Source organism: Mauremys mutica, chromosome 5 (genome assembly GCF_020497125.1).
Source record: "Mauremys mutica isolate MM-2020 ecotype Southern chromosome 5, ASM2049712v1, whole genome shotgun sequence".
NCBI lineage: Eukaryota > Metazoa > Chordata > Testudines > Geoemydidae > Mauremys > Mauremys mutica.
Genome location: NC_059076.1, coordinates 59,304,464 through 59,330,587, shown reverse-complemented (window position 1 = coordinate 59,330,587; position 26,124 = coordinate 59,304,464). Strand labels below are relative to the sequence as shown.

General features: G+C 39.0%; 1 protein-coding gene across 3 annotated transcripts in view; it reads left to right on the top strand.

Moving 5' to 3' along the window:
• The window catches only part of SLC10A7 (solute carrier family 10 member 7), a 194,301-nt gene that overhangs the window by 54,788 nt on the left and 113,389 nt on the right, over positions 1-26,124 (top strand). For all 3 annotated transcript variants that reach the window (XM_045019556.1, XM_045019557.1, XR_006579922.1), the window contains exon 5: positions 10,117-10,155. In XM_045019556.1, the coding sequence (XP_044875491.1) occupies positions 10,117-10,155 (39 nt within the window). The remainder of the gene's footprint in view (positions 1-10,116; positions 10,156-26,124) is intronic.

The window sequence follows — 26,124 nt, the reverse complement described above, 5'->3', positions numbered from 1 at the left end:
TGTAATTTTTTTTCATGATGCTACAGAGGGTAGCGCTTTGGCTGGACTCATAAACTGAGGGGGCAACCAGTACAACTCAGTACTGTTTTAGAGCTTTCCCAAAGGCCACTTGAAAAAGGGCAGTTGTGCCAAATTAGTGTTGGTTCTGTGATATGGACAGAGGTCTACTATACCTGGGACTAGATAGAAACCTCCTAATATATTTCAGTTGTGACCTCTGACAAATTCTAACATTCCCTAAAGGTCAGGGCTCATGAATCTGTTCAGTGGCTCATTTGACCTTCTTTTTATTTTATAAAACAGGTAATTAAGCAAAAACTACATACTTTGGCCTTCTGTACGCTAGTGATTTTCTTCAAATCTCCCACCATTGCACAGCCAGCAGTGCAACTCTACTTGTAATAGCAATGTTGGGAGTGCTGCTGTAAATCAGACTCTCAGCAAAATAGTCACAATACCATCTAGTCCTGTTCTGAGCAAGCTTTGGTGAGCTAGTGGTTAAAATGCCTGGCATGCTCTACACTACCACTCCCAGTTAGAGTGACCAGATGTCCCAGTTTTATAGGGAAAGTCCCAAAATTTGGGGCTTTTTCTTATATAGGCTCCTATTACCCCCCACCACTGTCCCGATTTTTCACACTTGCTGTCTGGTCAGCCTACTCCCAGTGGTGGAGCTGCACTGTAGTATGACAGTGGGGTATTTGTAGATAAATACTGGTATAGACACAACTTTTGAGTTAATGCAAAAGGACATCTTTTAGAAAATGGCCTTGTTCTTTCATTTCACTTCAGCAGAAAAGTAATACTCTTTGGAGTTGTTTAACTAGACCTCTAATCATGTTATGGATGATGTCTTCAGGAGGATCTGGGGACAAGACCTTTAAGTGTTTTTATCACAGCTTAAGCTCTCAGAAAATTTGAACTTAAATAAAAGTATGGTTGGGAGATTGTTATTGCTCTGTATCCTTCTGAGGATACCTTCTGAGGTAATTTTAAAAAAAGAAACAGTCACAAATATAAAATGTTTGACCAGAATAAAGCCTCCGGTTGTCAGAGTAACTTATACACCATTGTTCAGCTGGGCCTTTATATTAAATCATCATTTAGCAGTCCATTTGTTTTGGTGCTACAGTTATTGCCTGGCCTACTCAGCTAATAAGTCTTCAGTCACTAACAAAAACGAATCACATAAGATTTTCAGATAGCTCTCATTCCTGGGTGTTTGGTGAAGGTTTTGTTCTTTCTGTAATGACCATTTAATGATGATACACATGATTGGTTCACTCTGCTGCCAATTTTGCAGATTCTGGGGCCCCAACCAGATATTGAAATGCTCGGGGGGGGGGGGGGGAGAAAGGCGAGGGGTTCAGCTGTTTCCTGATGACTAGGAATATTGTGGAAATAATTTCAGTCCTTTGGTGAAAAATACATACACCAGTTTTGGATACATTACTTCTTGGCTGCCAGTGTCGGGAACCTTTCCAAATCTGGCATGGCAGTGCTATTTGAAATAGGTTGTAGAGGAGAAGCCCATATGCTGAATCTTGGATCTTGGGCAGATAGGGGCCCAGTCAAACATCTTTGCAGGAGGAAGCAGGTTTTACTGAACAAGGCCTGCTGTTCCAGGCATAAATTCAATCTGTACATATACAAGATAAGTCTGTAAATGCAATGTTAAGGTTAAAGTAAATGCTCCTGGTAATTTAAATGTGTGGAAACAAGGAAATGGAAGAAGTTATGACTTTCATAACATTTCTGATTACTAGTTAAATACATACAATGTGTTCAAAACAAGAGAAGCAACATAGCTATGAGATTGTCCACCTTTCATCATTTCTAATGGGTTTTTTGTGTGTGTGTGTGTGTGTGTGTGTTAACAGTGCACAATGTTTTTAATTTTTGCATTTAATTTGTGACATTATTAAAGAAGGGAGGAAGAAAGAGAAACTGATTGTGCTGAGTAATGTTAGTATTTAAATGACCAATTAAGATTTTTGAGGCTCTGCCTTGCTGTGTGAGTGGGGTGGGAATGGTACACACAGGCATTGATAATTTTATAAACAAATCCATATGTGTATACCACTGGTTTTTATGCTACTGCCCCTTGAAGGACAGGGCAGGAGGGAGTGAGTTAGAGCCTTTTCAGCTTCAGGAGAACTCTGGACTTCAGCAACTTGAGCTCCCAGTCTTCCTGCATCTCTCACTTGAGTATCATAGACATGACTGGGCTGTTCTTCTAAAGGTTTGTGTGGAGGGAAATCTCAGCTGATACTCCAGCTGATTTGCCGGGGAGGGGGCCAGGTGGGGGGAAAGAGGCATGCTACAGTTGTTGGCAGGTGAGAACCTCTGCTGATCTTGGCGAGGCCACATGCAAGGATAGGCATCACGTAGCTGCAGATTGGTTACGTTCCTGCACTTAATAGCTTCACAAATGCTGCTGTCCCTTGTCCACTAGCCTCTCTTCTGCTTCCACAGCCAACTCCACAGCTCTGTACAATATCTCCTCTCTGTGCAGGACTTGTGAGCACCACATGGCCTCCTGTGTATTTTTAAGCTCTTCGGGCACTCATACACGAATTAGTAGCTCCGCAAAGGAATCTGCTATGGGCAGAGCTACACTCCTGTATTGTCTAGGGACACGGGAGAAGCTGCATGATAATGAGAAGAAGGATTTGTGAAAGAGGGAATGTGGGTTAGTAGGGCAACATCTTTTGTGAAGCTCTTGAACTTAAGAAGACAAATCCCTTACCATTTTCACCAAGGGAGCAGGCATTCCAAGGTGGAGCAGAGGGCTTTCTCCACCCCACATCCCTGGTCAGTTACAGTGACCTACGTGGCACTGTTCAGGGAGATTTTTACTTTACCAAGTAGAATAAAGGCAAGACATCTTTAGTATCTGTAGGAAAATGACCCTATAAAAGGCCACAATGCTACTAGACCCGTATTCATGGAGTTCCAACATCCAGGCACCTGTCTAACATTGAGACCACATCAAATATAAATGATCCTTCATTGAAAAATGAGTGGAAATTGGGAGAGCACCGTATACATCATCACAAGATCATAAGGAGCACTTAATTGAATGTTTATTGTTCACTTATTTTCTGGTTTCACTATCTGGGGAAAAACCTTACCAGTCTGCACACCTTTTTGGACTGATTTCAGTCTCCATTTCCAGTCACCACTGAAATCATAAGCCCCACAAAGACACTTCAGATCCACCTAGAAATACTCAAGCAGCTCCAAATAGAAAACTGTAGCTGACTAAAGAAGAGGAAGGTACCTCTTTCACTATTGCCAAAGATGTTGGTGAAGTTGAAGGACACTTTCAAAGAAGCAGCTGGAAAACTAAACGGATGTCTTCATGCCAGTTTATAACAGAATATTTTGTTGTTACAAATATCATTGTTACGAAAGGGCAGTGATTATTACATGGAACTATCAGTGTGGGAATCTGTATTAGTGGAAAAGCATGGTTTCTACACAGATACCTTGGACACAACTATGTGGTTAACAACAATACATAATTTGGTAAAACCCTCCACTTTAGCACAAAATCCGTGGCTGGAATAGCACAGACATATATGTAATTGATGACAGTGTCTTCCAATGCAGAACAAATCTTCAGCATACAGAACTTCATGTTCTGCGATTAATGTCAAGATGTTTCGGAGGATAGCATACGCTGGGTGGCATTCCCATCTTGCAATGCAAATAAGCAATATACACTTGTTACATTTGTATTTTATACTGCAGTTTTTAGTATAAACTGATAGTTATTGAACATTTTTGTAATCAAGAAATGCTGTCTCAGAATTCAGTGCATGTCTGCTACTGAAATCCATGGGTTGCATGGTCCTGGATCTGAATATGTAAAGTAATAACTCCTGTGACATTTTTAGTTGGTGGGAGGGGGAGGCTAGAGAGAATGCGTGTTTAGGGAAAAACCTTGTAATACCATTCTTTTACCAAAAGTGGGCAGTAATACAACATTTTTGTCAGTTTTGAAACAATGTCTCTTTCTCTATTTTTTGTGTGGCTTCATATAAAATTAGTCTTCAACAAGCTTGCCTTATTGTGACTAAGTACTTTTGCAAGAATTACTAGTAAGAAATTATACACCTGGGGCCAAATACTGCTTTAAGGTCTACATCCCATTGAATTGAATGTGAATTGTATCTGCATCTCCAAGGCAGAATCTGGCTTCTGTTCATTTTAAAAAAAAATGATGTTGAAATGTTAAAAAGCATTTGCTTTGCCTTTGAGGGGTACTTGTTCATCTGGAGGATTTGTTGAGCAGTTAGCACCATCTTTTTTTTATTTTTGCCATTTTGTAACAGGATTTTTATATGCATTTTAACAGTAATTTAAGAGACCCTGTATGCATAGAAAGGAATCTGAATATATGTGCCTTTTTTAAAGCAATATCAAAACTGGGTTATTCCATCAGCACAATAGAATGACGGGGAGCTGTAGTTGGAACAATATGTAAAAATACAGCTTGTAAAAGATTTCCTTTATTAACTGTCATCATCCACAGAATATATGTTCAAATAAACGTTGTGTAATAACTAAATTTTAGATTAATAGGCCCCTTAAGAAACAGCTAAGTCATTCAGGATAGTCAGTGAAAAATAGGCTGTAAGACTGTAACATGCACATATTGTCCTGCTTACATGCTCTCTCTGGTGTCATTCCCATTTATCAATGTCGGCAGCCTCTGTTCTCATTAAAACACTCTTGCACAAAAGCAACTTAATTTTCTTAAGAGGAGAGGACACCTGATTCAATTTAGCACCTACAACCTGGAACTCGAACATATATTTCTTTCTGTCTAAATTCAGATGAATAGTTACGAACAGCAACAAATAGATTAAACGTATCAAGTATATTTATATTCTTTTTGCAGTAAGAGACCTGTGGCTAACAGCTTTCTACAACATTGTATCATTTTATTAGTAGAAACAGTGGTTAAGAGTTAAGCTATGGTAACCATAAAGATCATAGATTCAAGATGTTTTTATTTTTAAACAAGGGGTAAGTTAGAGGGATATTGCCAGCCCATTCAGACCAGTCTTGATGCCCTGTTTATCTTCTTCTTCCACTGCCATGTCCTTGTATTTTTTGCATGTTGATCACTATGTCTAAATAAAATTCCCTTCCTGAGCGGGGCTACCAACCCCCTACGCTCATTTCATTCAGATCTCTCCTTAAGATTCTCTTCTACAGCAAAGCCTGTAAGATATGGGTCAACAACATCCACTGTATTAATACAGAAGTAAAGGTTGCACCACCATACAATGTGCTCCAGCCTCTGCTGAGTAACCACATAATATTACTGCTGGAACCCTTCCCCCGTATCGCAACCTCTACCAACTATTCTGTTACCTCTTTCATTGTGTCATGTCTTAAATTAGGGAGCTGGGACCATATTTTGCTCTTTGCACTGTGAGGCCCATAGTGCCCACATGTAATTGTTAGGGCTGAATCCCACTTGGTTATGGGCCACTTGGGCCTTTGAATTTCATTATTCTGCATCTGCAGAATTTGCTGTAGAATCTACCTCTTGCTGCAGAATTATGCTCTAAAAATCAAAGTTCTTACCTAAAAAAAAATCCTTTTAGCACTTTTAATGGCAAAGCAGCTTTTTAAAAACCCAACAGAGTATAACTCTATGCAGTATTGCTTTCCGTTAATCTACAAGGATAAAGCAATAGTACTAATAAAGCTGTGAATTCCCATCTCCTTTGGGATATGAATTCTGAAACCTAAGGATGGCAATTTAATGTCAACATTTTAAACTATTTCATTCCTGATCTTTGCAATCACAACTAAGAAGCATTTGAAGCAGACAGTGAATATATGGTACCTGTGTCATGTGTCTAATAAACTAACCTTTATTTGCACCATCCATCTAAGGATTTTAAAATGCTTTTCAAACAATGAATTAATTTTGACAAGACACTTGTGAGGGTATTTCTCCCTTACAGAAGGAGAAATTGAGGCACAAAATGGTTAATTTCACAGGATCATGCAGAAAGTGTTTGGCAGAGCCAAGAATAGACATAGATCTCCAGACTGCTGTTAGGTCATGCTGCTTTATTCACAGAATACTTCCATTCATTAGAACTAGTTGTTTCAGACAAATTTTATTTGAATTTGCAGTCAGTTGATATTCCATAAATATTTCATTATTTTAAACAAACACAAATGCTTTATTCAGGGCCGGCTCCAGGTTTTTTGCCACCCCAAGTGGTGGGGAAAAAAAAAGCTGCAATTGGCAATAGTTCCACTGCACCACTTTCTTCTTCAGTGGTAATTCGGCGGCAGGTCCTTCCCCCCGAGAGGGACTGAGGGACCCGCCACCGAATTGCCGCCGAAGAGCCCGACGTGCCGCCCCTTCCCCTTGGCCACTCTAAGCACCTGCTTGCTGAGCTGGTGCCTGGAGCCGACCCTGGCTTTATTTACTATATAGTTTCAGCATTTTTTTGTGCTGCAACGTCACTAGCTGGTCAGTAGATGGTATGTAAACTATTAAACTACTGGGTTTTAGTATATAACTACTTTTAATTACACCTTAAAACAATTTGATTGAATTATACTTGTTTGCTTAATTTTTGTATCACACTGAGCTAAGGCATTTTCATTCTGTATCTGATCCTGCAAACTCTCATTCACATGGGTAGTCCTTGCTCAGGTATGTAGTTGCAGAGTTTGCAGGGTTGAGCCCATTAATTTCTGCTTTACTTTTTTCCACCAGAACTGTAATATATTGTTTAAACACCAAATTGAAAATAGCAAATCTTTCTGCTTTTTAAAAACAGAATTTGCAGGGGTTTCTGCAGAATTGATCTTAATAGAATGAGTCCCTGTTGAAATACTCTGTTGCACACCCACTCTATTATCTTTGAATAGGAAATACATGTCATCACCATTTTGATCACTGAAAAAATGATCATGTCAGTTTGTAAATACTTCGCATCAGTCAGGACCTTGTAGGTGCAGAGTCTATTACATGTTTATGTAATAAATTCCTCGTCAAAGTGGTTACCATAGAAAAGTATATATTAACTTACATCCAGGAATGCTGCACTTGCCCAGCATCCATTGCAAGTCAATTGGAGTAGAATGCCTATGTCCCTTACGTGAATTTGAAAAGATCACCCTTAATCAAGACAGCATCAAAACATTTCCAATGTAGGGAGGTGCTGCCAATATTTTAACAAGGGACTTCCTCAAAAATTTTCCTTCCATTGGTGATACAGCCTTTAAAACAAAACAGAACATGGATTTCATACTCTTCTCCCCTGAACCCAAATCCTTCAGTCCTTCCACGCCCACCTCTCCCTACAGTATTTTCTCCTCCCTATCTCTTCATGGAGGCTCCTCTGGGGGCTTTCCAGCCTGGCAGGTGTTGCCATTGCAGCCACTGTTATGAGGGTGTACTGCTGGAAGAAGTGGTTGCAGGCCCGTCATGCTGTGGCCATTGTCTGTGTGGTGGTTGGATGGATGTGGAGCAAATCTCCTTTGGTGATTTGTTGGGAGGTCAGTTGTGGAGTGGTCCCTTTTTGGTTCTTGGGTTGGGTGTCGTCTTCCCTGCTGGTATGAATAGTCAGTTCAGGGGGCTTGGTCAGGACGGGAAGCAGGTTTTCCTTGTGTGGTGATGGAGGTTTGGGGATGGAAATAGTGCTCTAAGATTCCCTCCTATAACCAGGTCTTCAGGCTCTGGAACAGGCAGGGCAGGTGCTTGTGGACATAAAAGTGGGCAGCAGCACTCCTGTTCAATACAGGGATAAGTTGTCCCCAACTCCTGTCATCCTCATGCGTTGTGGGAGTGCCCAACAGGAGGGTACAGGGATTCCTAGTAGGTGATACTGGAGGGGTGTTTCTCTTGCATCAGCTACTGTGGCATAGCAGGCTCACCTGCAAGGTAGCAGTTGCCCAGGTGAGTAGAGGCTGGTTCAGTTCTAGCTGCAGAGCGTCCTGCCGTGGAGTGGGCCTTAGCATTTTGGGCTGAGCAGTTTTTTCGTCCATGATCCCACCATTGAGGGCTGGGCCAGCCTGTGGGTTCTGGGGAGAGTTAATAAAATTATTTTTTTGAAATATACACATTTTATGTAAAGTGAGATGGTTACATTTCAGTGAATATGATGGGAAGTAGGGAGAGGGAGACCTTTATTTTTCCTCTCAGCCTTCTGGTGCAGAAGCAGAGCCCAGCTGTTTCTTCCTTTCATATCTGGCAATCAGCTTATGTTTTGAAGGCTATTTTTGCAAGAAAAAGGGCTAGAAGTTTGCTTTTTCGTTTACCAAAAAAAAAAAAAAAAAGGAAACTAGTAAAAGCTGAGATTCTCTGTCATAGGTTCAGAGGCTGACTGTATTAAAAGGGGGCTCCATGGTCAAATACATACAGTCAGAGAGTGGCATGTTTCCAAGAAATACTGAAAGGATTTGTAGTTCTTAATATAGTGATAGGAATTAGAGGGGTTATAAGCAAAAGATATCTCCAGTAATGTAGTCAGTGGTTATGATGTGTGTATGCACATACATGTGCATTGTACATATGTCATCTATATCTCTTTTCATATGAAAATATCAATCTTAAAGTTTCAAAACGTAGGTTACAAAGCATGATTTAATTCACACTTGTTGAAGAATTAGTAGCAAGCAGTGCTCATTCTTGCTTTCACTGTGATGTCTGGCAGGAAAAGCCATTTGGACTTATGCCTCCTTTTTATGTTCAAAAGAGTAATGCTGATGAGGAAGAGGTGTTAGAATGTGGTGCCATAGTTTACAATTGTCAACTATAATGTTTTATTTAGCTAGATCTATTCAGATGCTCCCTCCACAACATGCAGTGCCATATGCCATTGTCCCTGTTAGTAAGCAAGTAAGCAAAGGTTTCCCAGTTTGCACTTGCTTTTGTGTTTTGGGCCACCAAGGAGCTACGGTCCGGTGCCATCTTTTATTGATAGGGCCAGCAGAGGAAGAATCTAATGAAATTATCAAAGCTTTGAATTAATTATGAACTTGAATAAGAAAGCTGAGCTCTCTAGAGCCAAAGATCTCATTACCCATTCATTCTCATTGCATCCTCTTATGGAGCAGAAGGCAGGTTCAGCTACAGCTTTTAGCCTGGATTTGGACTTTATTCAGACTTGCTAAAGTCGATAGCGTCCACTTGTTGTTATGGCTGAAAAAGTAAGCGTTGATTAATTTAACTCTGCTCTAGAATCATCATGTAATGGTAGGTTCTCCCCCCCTCTTTCCCTTATAACTTGCCTCATGGCTTTTCATCATCGGACCGGATGCCATACAAGAGTTTCTTTCCATTCTGGTACTTGTGGAAGCTATTCATAATTTAAGTTTTAACTTCACAGAATTTAGTGATTTAAGGTTAAGAGCTAATACTGCCATCTTATGTTTCCTGGATATTTAGTAAGCAAAAAGGCTTCTACAGTCATTACCAGTTGTTTACAAAGACTGTTAAATTGTAGATAATGCTTGGACATTTTGGCCTCAGAGTTAGCTGTATTATTCTGTTTTTCCTACATTATTTCTATTTGCAATTTATTGCTCATTTTTTATTGCCTGTTAATAAGTGATTGTTCATAATTTCTTAGGTTACTTGCCCAGTTAAGATACTGTACTGAAAAATGAGTAAGGGGGCTATTAAAATGAACTGTCTGTTTTAGTTCAACACAAATTAGAACTTTCTTTCTATCCTGGGCCCTTTAAAAGTTTTAGGTTTTTTTTAAAATGACTGTCAATAATGTAAAATTTTTTTCAGTGAATTAGAGTAAAATCAGTGAAACTGAGATTCTGTCTCGTACTGTTGGGGATTCCTTTGGTACCCATTATAAGTTTGTAAGATATAAAATACAGCGGCAATTTTGTTTTATACAACCCATTATTTATGAGTTGATAAGCTGGAACTCATTTGTCCTCATAAGCTACAGGACACTGGAAATTTTTGTAAGCAATGGCTAACTTTGTTTAATCAGGTGTGTGTGTATTTGGAGGATATGAAGACATGCTGGGAGGGGAAATAGCATTCTGTTCTTCACTAGGGATGTTTTTATTGTGAGTGATATTTTCTTTTTTTCTCTCTCTCTCTAGGCAGCTGCTATATTTAACTCAGCCTTTGGAAGTTTTTTGGTAAGTAATGCAATGGTTACGCTATAACATTGTATTTTTTATATTATGGTTGGTGCTGGCTAGTTATTTAGTTAAGCTGGTAAATAATTGAATAGTTTTAGTATTTCTTTCACCCCTTCTTTAATTAACTAGAAATATTGCTGTTTCTTTTCATTGAATCAGAGTCACAAGAAAATTAGTGAATGTATAATCTTTGATCAATGTAAATAAATGTTTAAGTACATCTTAATTTTCTCCTTAATGGGTTAACATAATCTATTATTGGGCAGATGTTTCAGAGATGGGTGTCAGTACATTGATTTTTCTAAGAAAGTTTGTTAGATAATCATTATTTTCTATCAAGGGGCCATGGACTTTGAAAAGAAAACATGACCTGGCTGATCGAAAGGAGATGCTAATTTACTCAGTGACATGTCATTTGTTTAGTATATTTTACTGTCAGCGAAGCCACTCTTCTCTGTGTCCCTGAGGATCAGACTGAAGTAGCTAGAAACAAGGAAACAAACAAACTGTTCCTTTTTAAAAAGCTAAAGTGATATTTGTGGGCATATTAGTTTGTAAAATTTCTTCAGCAAACTAACTGAAAAGAAGGCCAAACAGATTCGTTTTTTTAATAAATAAATGAAGAAAGGAAAAAGATTTTGTATTGATGTATTGTTTAACGAGAGATATTGGATTATTTTCTTACAATATGATATAAACTGATGAGACTGATTACTTGAGTTGTATAGTTAATCATGGATTTTACTTTACTTTTTTTCTAAAATATGTAAATACTTAAAACTGGGTGTTTTCAATTCCACTCTTGCTTACCCAAATAGAGAATTAATCTGATGTGTGAATTGAATGAAAGGCAAAACTATTAATATAAAATATGTAGGTGAAATTGGAACTACAGACATGGAATTGTTTATTAAGCATGTAAAAAGATTTTTAGAATAGTGTGTGTATATAAATATATAACTGTATGTATATAAAAACATACTGCAAAGAGTGTGATAGTAATACTGAGATTTGCAGTTGTGTACCATGTTTCTATAGTTGGACGTGTTTTAGAGTTAGCTAAAGATGTAGCTATTGTGTATGTTTATGTATAGTGTATACATGTACACACAGGCAAAATCTAAAAATGTCAACATCGAAATGTTTCTCCCGTTTTATGGGTTAGTGGGGCTTTAGTAATGTTGCTCTTAAAAAAAAAAATCTCTGCACCATATTCTGGAATCTTTTTGTCAAATTACCTTCACTTTCTTTGGTCTAGTAAGAGAAAATGGTCAGCAAGACCTAAATTCCCTGCAGTTTCCATCTCCACTGCAGTGAGAACTTTGAGTTCACAGAGAGACCAATTCAGGGCTCATTTAAGCCATTTGTAGCCTATTGACATCATTGGGAGTGTGATTGAACCCTAAGTCACACATAATATAATGTATTATCAAAGTAATTTAACATTTTAAAAGAATATTGTTTAGAATTTCTAAACTCAAATTCCAAATATGTTTTAAACAAATCTTGGTTAAAGAAGCTAGACCAAATTCTGACCTCATATGCATTTATATTACCTCGACACAAATGTATTAGTTCTGAATTTAGTTCTAGGAATTTCTAATAATGTTTTTGAATTTTCCCTAAATGTGTGATTACCTAATTTCATACTTGTATGCAATACTGGCAAGATGTGGTGAACATTCTTCTTTTATAAATCCATAGAAGAGGAAATCAGATTATTAAAAAAAATTATTGTAAATTAACTAAAGACAAACTATGGTACCAAATTTTTTTTTAAATAAATTTTTTTTGTAGAAATACCCTCTCAAAAGTAAGTTAAATCAGAGGTTATTAGTGAGGCATGTATACATACAAAGATTTGAAATTTTATTTTATTGTACTGTAACTGTTTGAAAATGTGATTCTATGGGGGGGAGTGTATGTGCGCATGATATATAATAAGTATAAGCCGTATATATAATATAACTGCATTGGTTGTGATCTTGTAAACACATATGCACATATTTAATTTTAAGCAGGTGAGTAGACCCGTTAAAGTGAGGATTTTTGCAGAAGTGGGGCCATATGTAGCTGAATTCCAATCTCACACCATTTTATACTGGTGTATATCTATTCCCTTCAAGGGAGTTGTTCCTGATTTATTCCAGTGTGAGATCAAAATCTGGTCCTCAATATGTATGCTTTCTACTAACATTTAGGATGAGATTTTCAGAAATCCATAATTAGGCATGTAAATAAGTAATCTAATTATGAAAAGTCAATGAAAGCTACTGAATGCTCAGCACCTTTGAAAATCAGATGATTTGGTGCCTAAATACGGGCTTTGGGCACCTAGAATTATGCTCCTGTTTTGAAAATCTTGACCTCAAAATGTCTCTAAAGTGCAAACATGAAATTGAGGTATAAACAGATATCTAAAGCTATGTATCAGACAGTGTGTTTTCTATATACAGTGATGTATTTACAGACCTACAATACTGTAAAGCATATTGGTATAATGTTTGTTAAAGGTGAAGCTGAGAGATCTGGAAGAGCTGAATAAAGGGCAGAATTTGGCTCACTGTAGCTCCAATCCTGCGGTTTGTTCCACATAGGCAGATTGCTGCATCCACATGTAGCTCTGGCAAAGTGAGTGGGACTCTGTGTGGCGGAGCAGTGTGCCCACATGCTCTGCACATTGTGGAGTCAGGGCCTATGCACGTTAGACTAAATATAGGCTGCTTATAAGGGTCTGGAAGAATTCTAATTTTGAAAGATTAATTGTAATATTCTTGGGTATGCTACTTGGACTTCTAACTCCTCTAAGAGGATTGTGCATGGACTTTGGGAAGTTATTCTCCAAAATAAACTGTTTGTGGTGAAAAGTATTGATTTGTAGGAAAGTTCTCAACTTAATGTTAGAATGTGATCTGACTCTGTGTGTGTGTGTGTGTGTGTGTGTGTGTGTGTGTGTGTGTGAGAGAGAGAGAGAGAGAGAGAGAGAGAATGGAGTGAGAGAGAGAGAGAATGGAGTGAGTAGGTGAGCCTGCACCCTGATCACTTAGAGGCTGATACATGCCCCAGGAGAAGCTGACTGGGGGTAATGAACTCAATCGGCCCATCCGCACAGGGCTGATAGGAGGCACAGGAAGGAAGTGCAAGAGAGGGGAGAAGAGAGGAACAGGGCTAGCTGGGGGTTGTCACAGAGAAGGCTCAGAGTAGGGAGACCTCTGTTCCCCTCAGATCCTGCTGAGGGGACCTAAACCTTGGCAAGCACTTTAAATAGGGGGAAGCATGAGGGACTATGGTGATATTGGTGAAATAAATCTTCACTGAGAGTACATCTGGAGGACTCTGTGCAGTTTCTGTGGGGAAGAAGTGGAGCAGGGCCCCTGTTACAGGGGGAATTAACAAGTTTCTGGTATTCATATAATAGAATTTGAAAGGCTATTTTGATGGGTCATCGTGTTCTTAGGTCATGTAGCCTGCGATACTTTTGTTGGGGAGGAAAGTTTAAAAAACAGTGTCCAAACCAACTTCCTTCCTCCCTCCCATCTCCCCACACAAAAAATTCCTGTAGATTTACATGCAGCAGGATGTGCAAAATGATACTGTACATATTCATAGCTAGTTTAATAATGTCCCAGGTCTAATTAAAACAGTGTTTTAAAGAACTAATTGTTACAGAAAACTGTTTTTTTTATGTTGCTAGACTGGTAATAACTAATGATAGATGAATTCAATTTACATAAATTTCAGACCATGAGAATATTTTAGAATCAGGCCACAGAGGATTGCTTTAAGTTAGGAAGTTAATATCATTATCTCCTCCTCTCATTTTAACAGTTTGGTTTGCAATAATTGTGGAGCATAATAAGTGATTCAAGTTTTCCCCTTGATGGGGTTTTAATAAAATCTGATAGCATTTTAGTAATACAGAGTGGTTGGTTATCAGAGTGGTTGCTACTATAAAGCATGCAAACGTACTGCAGTACCAGTGCCATTGAGTTCAACAGCATTGCTGGCTGCTGATCCAACATCTGAAAGGAAAGGACACGTTTTTAAATAAAGAAGTTGGTGATTACAGTAGAAATAGTCTAGAAGTTCAAACATCTGTATATCTAGGTTATTATACTGAGCTCATCCGCACGGTATCTAAGCACCTCTGTTTCATTTCTGAAGATTGTCATGTTAGAAAAGAGTTAATAATTTTTAAATGCTAAAACCAGACCACCATATGTGATAATCTGCTCTTCTAATATTTTAAAACTTAACTGAATTATTCTAGGTTTACCTAAAGAATTCAGTTTAAATCTGGATGAAATAAACAATATGTGTAGATTTGGCTGACTGGATTTGTTGCACCTAGTCAGTTATTTGCAGTTGTGCCTACTGGAATATTCCAATAAATGGCAAGGCTGTGTAGCCCATCTGATAACTCTGGCTGAGATTTGTTAGAAGAGTGACTGAGCAAATTTGTATGAACATAATTAATCTCTCTGGGTTAGCTTTTGCACCCAGTACATAAAGAAGCTTGGTAGATTTGGAACTTGTAATGTGACTGCTAATAACTGATTTGGGAGTTAATACCATGGGGAATTGTATTCTATTTTATGTTCCTGCAGTATTCTACCCTCCTGCCATACAGATGATTATTCATATTTGTTTATCTGGAAGCATCAGCAGAGGACAGTCACCTTCCTTCTTGGCTTTAAAATTGTTTCCAGAAACTGGGCCAGTTTCCTTGTGCACGTGCAATTTCCTTGACTTCATTGAAAATGCACTTGTTCAGATGGGAACTGAATTTGTTTTTTGTTTTGTTTTTTCCAGTCACAGTGTAATGCCATATGCCTGGGGAAGGGAGAGATTGGCTTCATACAATTCTCTGCACTGCTAGGCTAGAAACCAGGTTGGTTAGTCACTTCCTTCTTCCTCTTCATCTCCCTTCCTCTTGAGCCAATGGGCTGGAAATCTGTAGAGGATAATATTGTTCAGCACGTGAAATGAGGGACTGCCTTGCGTCACTCAATGGTGATCCCTTCTAGCCAATTTGGGGTCAATTATGATAGGCTTCAAAGGACCAGTCATCTATTCTCCTGGACCAAAGAATTATGGCTGAATCCTGAGGTCTGTGCCAGTAGGAGACATAAAATTAGGAATATAAGGGACCCAGGAACATTCAGATCCCTGAGTAAATGTGCAAAATGGCAGCCTAAAAATGAAAGTCTTAGTTAAAACTCCTATGACTCTCTCTTGGACTAACCTATACTGGACTATTTCTGTATTGCAGTTTATGGGAAAATGAGGGCATGTGTCCTGGATGAAGTGTATCAGGGTGGAAATACCCCCGACTCTGATGCTCCATCAATGCTAACATAGATCAAACATATATTATGCCTGTCTTTGTAGCTCCTTTATGGGTACAAAGCCCAGGACTTAACTATTTTTGTTTAAGGGGACAGAATTTGTTCTTATTGCTTGAAAACTCCATAATACCCGTGCCGTTTTATTTTTAGGGCACCAACGTAGCTGGTTAAATCAAGGCCCCTATTTTTTATAATTATATTTTAAATTTAGATTTTAATTGGAAGTGTATGTAAAAATGTAGCTTCCCACAAACACAAGAAGCTTTGTTAGTTAATAAAAATGTATGGAATTCTTATCTACTCAGTTTTAGCAGGCATAATGCTTTACACAGGCTGACAGGACTTGTGCAGCAAGTAAATGCATTAGTCATAGTGTCCATTTTTCTTGCAAATTTGTGACATAGATTTAATTACGGGAATGACCAGCAACTTACAAATCAAATTTTGGTAAGCTGAACCAACTTTTTTTTTATTTTAATAATGATGGATTTTTTAAGCAATGATTTCATTACTATTTAAAGAAATCCAACAGTGTGGAACTAATCAATTGACTGAATTAATCTACTTTATTATGTTTTAGCAGATGGTGTGTGTATTTTCTTTTATTTTTATTTATTTATTTATTTTACATTTTTAAATGTTGTCCAGAAAACTGAAAAATACTTGTATGTATATATTTTTTCCCCTTATTGTAACTTCATGCAGTGTAAAAAGGGGAACAAAAGTCTTCTGGGACTTGCTTCTTTGCTAGCTGCTTGCAAGACGAACTTGCCAGGAAGCCTGTTCACTACAGGTGCTGAATTCCAGATTCATACTTGCTAATTTCAAAGTGTCGCTGCTTTTATGGTGTGCCACTGCATTCTCAGAAGTCGGCTCTTTTTTCTCTGTGAAACAGCACAACGGTGCCGCTGGACTGTGTTCTGAATTTGATTCCTGCAGCTCACAGAACCCTCAGGAAGCTCTTCCTGTTAATCAGCCACTTGGGAAGCCTTCTCAACCTCAGAAGGTGGGATTTTTTTTTTCATTAGGGAGCGGAAGCCAGGTCTCTGCAGTAGAGAATCCTTGGAACACATATTATATACAAGGCACACAAGGCTTAGAGTCCACGGAAGTTAAATCTGCTTGTGAGCCATTTACAGTTGTCTCACTGTAACTTTTCTATATGCTGGGCATAGTGTTCAATCCTCCTTTATGATGATTGCTCTTGTTTGATTTTTGCTGGCTTGCGCTAGAAGCACAATGTAATGTGGACATCATCCAGTTCTTTGAAATCCTCATAGTAAAGGTACTGTATATGTGCAGAGTATTAGTACTATTTATTATGTATTTTTATGTATAATTAACCCTGCACTTGCATTAGTGAAATAAGCAAAAATGGGCATCAGTTATAAAACAGACACAAAAATGAAAACCGGATGCTCACATTGCTGCGATAGGTTGTGAATGGTGCTAATTCAGGTACCCCATTGTACCTAGTGGAAATGGGAGAAGGAGGAGGAGCAGCCATTGCAGGCTGAGGAAAAGTGGGTGGACATCTCTGATTCCAGTTCTAGTTGCATGTTGGGGTGTTGTGACCAACCCTCTCACTGAGTAATAATGACTTATTTAGGGCTGTGCAACTGTACTGCTGATCTTCCAAAAGAAAAAGAAATTGAGAAAAGAGTGGTTCTGGCAACTACTGTTTTATAAGTCCAACTTCTATTCCCTGTATATATTTTTTTAAGTATAAAAATCATAGAACTGGAAGGGACCTCGAGAGGTCATCTAGTCCAGTCCTCTGCACTCAAGGCAGGACTAAGTATTATCTAGACCAGGGGTCCCCAACCTTTTCAGGACCAGGGACCGGTCATGCCTGCGGAGGGAGCGCTCGTCCCGCGGCTCGGGTAGACCTCCCACAGGCACGCCTGCGGGAGGTCCACTGGGTCGGTTCGCGGCCTGGTTTGTAAGAGGCCGCGGACCGGTACCGGGCCGCGGACCGGAGGTTGGGGACCCCTGATCTAGACCATCCCTGACTGGTGTTCGTCCAACCGGCTCTTAAAAATCCCCAATGATGGAGATTCATAAATAACCTTGGTTTATTAAAAAACAAATCAACAAACCACTAACCACATCTGTGACTGATTTTTTTTTTAATAGCTTGACAGAATTAGTGGATCAAGAGAATTTGGGTGATGTATATTTGGGTTTTAATCAAGCATTGGTAAGGTATCTTATTCAAACTTACGGTCAAAATTACTTCCAGTTGGCTTGGATAGGAACACTGTCACATGCAGTAAAAACTGGCTGAAGGGCCATAATTGAGTTTTGGGGAAGTTTTTGGCAACCTATGTCAGGGAGTAATATTAGGTCTAGTTGTATTCGATGTCTCTAATGATCCAGAAGAGGGAGTAAAACCACACATTAATGAAATTTGCAGATGATACTAAATTGGGAGGAGTTGCAAACAGCAGCGAGGCCTGAGAAATAATATAGAGACGCCAACAAGGGGTTAGATACGAGGACCAAAAACAGCCAAGTGAGATTTAATTTGAAAAAATACTGTCTAATATACGTTTGGAGAAAAAATAAACTAAAACATATTGTGAGGGAGAACCTGCAAAGCCAGTAATGCTGAAAGAGATTTAGCAGGAATAATGGCAGACAGCAAATTAGATGTGGATTTACAATGTGACACAACTAAAACACAAACAATCATTTTTTTTGCTGGATATGTAGAAGCATCATATTCCATATCAGAATGGAAATAGTCCTGTCTGTAGAAATCTGGTGCAATAACAGCTGAAATACTGTGTTTATTTCTTAGCACCTCATTACTGGAAAGATATTGACAAATAGTTCAAAGAAGAGCAATGAAAATGGTTGGGAGGGGCTGGAAGGATCAGTTTATGAGGACAGATGAAAGGTGCTATTTTTGTGTAGTTGGCTTAATGATGAGTATGTGGGAGACAAAATGGCCTGCAAATATTTGAGCGCAATGACGATGAGGAGGATTCATATAGGCTGGTTCACAGGGTTCACTTTTAATTAGAAGTAAGGAGATGGAATTAAGGAAAGGGATATTTAGACTGAACATCAGGAAAAGCTTCCGGGCATTAAGTTGCATTAGACTGTGCCGTAGAATAGTTTCCCATGGGAAACTGTGGAAGACTCCGCAGAGACAAGCCTATATTGTCATGGAGATGGACTAGATGTCCAAAAAGGTCTTTTCTGTGTCTGACTCTGATCATCTCTGTCAATGCAATCAAGGACAGCGTAACTTCCAGGGGCAATTTGTGAATCAGGCACTCTGTGGCCAAGAAGAGGATTGCACTCTCTGCAACAGTGGCTGATACAAGATGGTTTTCCCAAGGAATAAAAACCCTCTCCACACCTCTTAATTTTCTGTCACTTGTAATAATGCCATCATTCTGCCTGTCATTCAAGGCCCCTGGACTTTAGATCATCGGCCTCTTTTTTCCTCTCTTGCTGCCCACATCCAGCTTGCACTCAGATGCTGCCATTCCAAAACATTGCCAGCATCTGTCTATTTCTTTCTGTTTTTACAGCTAAAATTACTATTCGGTCCCTCATGTTTTCCCACCTTGACTATTGTAACTTCCTCTTCTCTGGCTTCCTTGACACCCATGTTTCCCCCTCCAGTCTATGGAAAAACTTACTTTTAAAATATTTTAGATATTCCTGCCTATTCATTTGACCACATCACAAACTTTGTCACCCCTCCACTGAATCAAGTTCAGGTTCCTTGTCTCTTCTGTCAAGGCCCTGCAGGACTCGGCCCCTCCCTGTTTTACCTTTTTTTGCCTCTTGCATGTCACCCCTCCCTTGCTGTTACCACTCCACCAGCCTGGACTGCCTGGCATCCATATCATTCTACAAGTGTCTCTGTGTTTTTTCCCACTTATGCCCTTCTTGAGCTGGTTCACAAGGTCACCTCTCTCTCTGCATTTGATTTTCTTGAAGACCCACTTTTCCCATATTACCTACAAAAAACTAACTGGATGATTGTGGGTACAAAGAGAATTTATATTTCATTTTCATATATTTCTGAATCTTTGTTTTATAATAAGGCTATTTAAAAGCTTGTCTTTTAAATTTCACTTTTATGGATTTTGCCTATTTTGAATCTACTTGGAAGGTTGTTGCAGAATTCTCCACAGTCAAATATTTATAAATAAAGTAGATCCTAGACTAGTTGTATTGTATTTTTAGTTCTCCTCTTACCTTCTGATGACTTCATTAATCTCTTCATTTTGTATGGCTTGAGTGTTAATGGTGGTGGGGACAAGCCCATGGAATGACCCTCTTCATGTTGTCTTTGCAGTGGAAAGCTTTTTTCAATCCTTTCAAGATATTTCCACTTGTGTTGTCCCGTTTCTCCCATACAGTAACTAAGGGTGCTAATGGATTCTGTCCCTATATCTTTTGGTCAGTTACCCCTTCTAGTGCTTGTTCCTGGTGTGATACGATGACAGGGTGTACCAGGCATTCTCTGCCCCTTGCTGGAGATCCGGGTGCCCTGGCCACCCCACCCAGGGAAGTCCCTTTTTAGAAAAGAAGGGCAGCGACTTTTGGACCTCTGCAGTTGCCGATTAAGACTTCCCAGGACAGCTACTGATGGAACCAGTGACTTGCTTCTCCCATGGCTAGAAGGGCTAGGAACATGAGGCAGCCCGGTCAGGGCCCAGCAGGCCAAATTAAAAGGACTGGCAGCTTCTACCAAATGGCTCTTCCTGCATGAAGTCAGAGTGGCAAGAAGGATCTTCCCTCTATCATAACCCAAGAAGCTTTATGTTTAGGTCATTGGGAGACTTTTTCATTTACCCTGTGTGAGTGTGAGGTCCAGGTGGGCCCACCTGAATTAGACACTTGTTGGACTATTGAAAATTAGCGAGAAACCCTCTAGGTCAGTCAAGCTGGTGACAGGTACTTTGGGACATTTGCCCCAGCATTTGTTTCTTGACATAGGGAATTTGATTTTTTCCTCTCCTGATTGCTAAGCTTCTGGATATCCAGTTCTCAGCAAAACCAGTCGCAGAGAATATCTGCAATACTATTGCTTGAGTTAACAAAACTAGCAGAAAAGTAGATGTTACAGGAGAAATTCCAGAGGCACACCTCTGTTATCAATTAGAGCAATATCCGAACAGATCATCCTGGTTTACTCTTCCAATCCAGTGGCCATCCATAAATTGCAAAATAAAAACAAGTGATAGTTCAGCAAATAAAATTGAATATTTGCAATATCTTAAAATTAAAAAGTTGTTGTATTCCCTCTGATCCCATTCCAAATGGTATAAGGAAAAGTGAGACGTATGGTGGGAAAATAACTAAACCTCATCTAGAAGATAGAATATTCTTGGATTAGCACTCTGTGGTTTTGACCAAAATAAAGATCTACTATGAAAAGAAAGTGTTAAAGAGAGATGCTATGGAAAACTTGATTCCAGACTTTAATGAACAATGGAGGTATGAGGTTATGTACTGGTAGCTATTGTCTTGAGAACATCTGGAGGGGGAGACATAGGTATGTTTAATATTATTATATTACCAAGCAATTTACTGGATTAGCATGTAAATCACATCAGTACCTACATACAGATTTGGTTTAAAATCAATTTGTAATATAAAGATTACTTTGGTCATGACTTGTAAAACACATCAGCTTGAACCTGTTTGCATTTGTCAAAAATTCCCCAGGCAACATACTGCCCCTTTTACTATGAAAGTACAACATTTTTGTCAAAGGAACATTTTTTATTTAATTTCTTCAGATTTAATTTCAGAGTATTTTTGGTTTGTTTAAAGCTTGTTATAGGCCAGGTTTTGGGGAAACAATTTCACTAAGAAGGAATTTGCATGTAGTTTACAACAAGTTGATACATCAGGTACTCACTAAAGATCAGCTGTGGGTATTTCTAATAATTATTCAGGAAAATATATGGACACTTTGTTACAAACAGGATGATAATTTAATATCACAAATTTTGACCAGGGTCATTATTAAATAAGAAAATAAGTTATTTGGCAGAATTTAAAATACATACTTAGGAACCAAAAAGAGGAGAGGATTTTACTAAGGCTTCAGTATGTAAAGGTCCATCACCAAGAGAAGTCCAATGGTAATTCTGCCTTTAGGAGTATCTTGGTTACAGATCTAATTATAAAGATGTTGTTTTACTTTACTTCCAAAAGCTCCTCAAATGAAGGTGTGAATGCGTCTCTATTGTGGTGTACAGAAGCAGGGCTGATAGAGGATGGGGCAGGAGGTAGAGGATTGGGAACTATGTGTGTTCTTAGAGCTAACCATCGCTTTGGGCTAGTTTACACTGGCACTGCTTAAGCGCAGCCACGGCAGCACTTTAACATGGCTTGGGTGGTTGTGGCACAGCTCTCCCAGCTCTAGAGCACTCTAGAAAAACCACCTCCACGAGAGGCGTAGCTCCCAGTGCTGGTGCACTGTCTACACTGGCACATTACGGCGCTGAAACTTGCTGCCTTCACGGGGGTGTTTTTTCACACTCCTGAGCGAGGAAGTTGCAGCGCTGTAAATTGCTAGTGTAGACAAGCCCTTTGTTGCATGCATGCAGATGCGTGTAGGAAAAAAGATTCTTTAATTTTATTGGGTATTTGCACCATGTGGCTGTTCAGATGGAAGGACAAGAAAGGAGACAGAAAGGTCTGTGGGATAATTTGGTCTTTGTTCTGCCTTTTCTGGACTTTTCTTTAGTGCTGTAACTAGAGATGCATTCTATTAGGGGTGTGTGTGTATGTATAAAAGTTTTATTGCAGCTAGGGCTGGTCAAAAAAGGATGAGTGTTTTCTGCAAAAAATAAAAAATAAATAAAGAGAAACAATTTTTTAACATTAATTATGAATATTTTTGTTTTCATCCAAAAAATGTACATTTTCATTTAGATTCTGTATAAAAAAATGTTTAGATTCAATCCAAAATGAAAAAAAATCTTTATTTTAGTTTTCTCTTTCTTCTTCTTTCCCTCCCCTTCTGGAAAGGGCAGGGAGAGGAAATAGAGAAACCCCCAACCTCACACATTTCTGTTGGAATAGAAAATATTTAAATATTTGTAGTTTTGGTTTTTGAACTACTAGGTTTAGCATTAGTGTTGTAAGGAACTGTTTCACCTCAGGTTTGGGGTTTTTTTTGTTTTTTTTTGTGTGCTGAAAGACAGACTTTTATTTTGAGGAGTTGACTGTGCACTGATCCATAATGGAGGTTGTTGATTTGCTTGCCCATATTCTATATCTGCCACAGATGTTGGGTTCAACAGATAGTGGTGGATAAATTCAGAAATTAGAGGTTTATATAAAATGTGTACATGTATCATGACCTGGCAGGCCTTTACAAACAATATTGCTGATGTAAATGATACAGTATCAGGTGCTATGCTTAAATTTCCATTATTTTAAGTTGAATCTTTCGGGGGGTGGAAACCAGGTATGCATTAAGCCTTTTTGATGTTGTTCCAGAACTGTTGAAAGCCATGTCTATGTTGACTAAATCCAGATCACTTTGTTATTTCTTTGGTTCATCCTTATCTGATCTGCTAATGCCTGTTCAAAAATCAGAGATCCCTAAGGATAGAGAGAAAAAGGACACCACTGTTCTATAAACAGGCTAGCTCCAAACCTTTCACCTTGCTGTCAAGGTGACAAATGTTTGCCTTTATGGAAACACTGAAGGTTAAATCATAAGCTTCCCCAAAGTCCTTAACCAAACTGGCAGTCAAGAGAGTTGTCAGAGAACTGGCCCTTCTTTTGGAAATTCATATTAACTATCATTGCTGACCTTTTAAAAAGTCAATCTTAGGAAAGCATGATAAGCCTCACAAGGAAAAGATGATAGCTTTAGTGTACAAACGTTTACAAATTTTTTTGAAAGGCATGTATATAGTTGCTGAGATGCTCCATTCATTACTTTTTTCCCTAAAGTTTTTTCACTGTGCCAAAACCACCTATAACTAACAACCGCCATGACACACGTTTGGTAGAATGTTGTTGTGAGGGAGAGGAGTGAATGTCTTGATTAATGATTCTGAGATTATTTGGGCTCTTTCAACACTGTTGTGGTGAGAGTCTGGAGCAGGTATTTAAGTTGAAATTTATAAATTCATAAAAATATACTATTAGGGTATGTCTACACAGCAACTAAATGCTTGTGGCTGGCCTGGGTCAAGCTGACTTGGGCTTGCAGGGCACGGGCTGTTGGGCTGTAAAATTGCGGTGTAGATGTTTAGGCACAGGCTGGAGCTCTGGGACTCTCCTCCAGCCTGTGCTTAAACATCTACACAGCAATTTTTAGCCCCGGAGCCCAAACCCAGGTCAGCTGACCCCAGCCAGCCATCGCCATTCTGAGCGTCAGTGTAGATATGCCATTAGAGAGCTGTATATTCAGCAGTTTAGAGGCTTCCCCCAAAAGTTTTCACATTTTATATGATGAAATAACAGCACCATTTCAACTCCCTGACTCTACCTCCTACACCCTTTCCTCTTCCCTCCCCTCCAAAATCCCCTCTCCTAATGTATTTCTTTGGGGAATGGCTCATTTGTCTCCTCCACATATGCAGCATATGTTCACTGTTCTGAAAACCTTTCTAAAAATATGCTCTACCTCCACCACAAGATAAGGGTTTGATTCAGGAACTAATGAGTGAAGTTCTATGCCCTGTGTTATGCAGAAAGTTAGACTGGAGGATCACAATTGTCTCTTCTGGCCTTAATCTCCGAATCTAAGAAAAATTGGATATTTCATGCAAAACTGCACCACACAGAAATTACAATCCTTGAGCTCTGATAGGGTCAATAAATTCATGACAAATATTTTATTGTATTCGCCTATCCTTCCAATAAAGATCATAAATATTTCTATGAATAAAAAGAAAGATGAAAGAAAATATATCAAAGCCTAAGGAAAGCATTTCTGTGCTCAGGTTAGGATAATGTATTTAGAAATTGTGCTTGATAGAATTTTCTCTTTCCTCACAAAGTATCTTCTTTTTCAGGAGACTGGGGGAGCTTCACAGTAAATGCTTTTATGAAGCCACTAACTAGGCTTCAGCCTACAAGATCAGTGGGCACTAATTTAGACCCTGAGCCCTAACCATGTGAGTAGTCTCATTGAAGTCAGCGGGACTGTTTATATACTTAAAGTTAAGTATGTGCTTACATATTTTACTGGATGGGGTCTTAGGCTGTTGTGTATAGATCTTGAATATAAAATGCCTCTGAAAAGGTTCCATATAATCAGAGTCGTGTTCTTGCTTTAATCTGCATAATCCCAACAATAAGTGTATTCTGTCATTCAAAGCAAGTCTATATTCAAACCTTTTGTTATAGTTAAGAGAATCGACGCACCTTTGCAAAGATGCAGTTTCTTCCTGTTTTGTATATCACTGAATGTTTGCTCTGTCTCTTCTTTCTCGATTTTTCTACAGTTTGAGTTTCACTGAGAGTGTCCTACAACCCATCTACTTAGGAGAACAGCATGCTCTAGGGGCCTGTGATTTCATTTAGAATTACCAGTACACTTGTGTTTTCCCTTTCATTGTCATTTTTCTCTAGCACCAAAAAAATACTAAACCCAAAGTCAAGCACGAACACGGTCCCGGCTCTGAAGAATGTACAATCTAGACTTAACATGGCTGCCATGCTGTCTGGAGTGGCTCACACCTGTGAGTGCCTACCTCAGGGCAGACTGTCTGGGTAGACACCCCAGACTGCTGGCATGTTCTATAATTAGATTTTACCAGGCCAGTAACAAATGTGAACTCCTGGATCACCCTACCAGTCTTACCATGGTGTCACAGACAGTTCCCTTAGACTCTCCAGTCTGTCTTGCCACCCAGACAAGCTGGACTTTTGTGGTAAAAGGTCACTTAAACCAAAAATCGCACCACATCAGGATGCGCCCAGTCCCAAGAGACCAGCCACTTAGCCCAGATTAACTGATACCCTAGATCTTACATCAAAGACAATGCTGGTAGCCAGTTCTATAGTAAAGTAACTAAAGGTTTATTCACTAAGAAACGGAAGTGTGAGTTACTGCGAGTTTAAAGCAAGTAAAATAAATGTACAGGTGAGTCATAGTTTGTAATTCCAAATGGTAGCAGTGATGTAATAAACTACCAGTTTCCCAAAAGTCTTTTCAGGGTACCCAGATTGTCTCTGTAAGAGTCCAAACAGTCCACAGATGGAGGATCTTTCCTTGAATCCATCCACAGAAAACAAGCTGACAGTGTCACTACCTATGTGGGCTTTTCCTTTGATGACAGAGACCAGGGAATGCATTTTGATTCTTTGACCTCTGATCGTCACACAATGACCTCTTGCTTTGAAATTAGCTCTTTTCTGTTTTAAGTTCTTCATTTGCATTCCACAAGGCTTCTTTCTCCTTTGATGGGTTAGTTGTACAGAGGTATATACAATATCAATGTTTGCTATTACATTATAATAGGATACAGATAAGTAAAAATAATGAAAGTAACATCCTATTAGTTTTCATGAAGTGTAAACACCAAATACACTCTGATACATTTAATACTCGCTTCGATCTATACTAATACACAAGTGAATTGTGGGGCTCTAGCATGAGCTGGCACCTGGT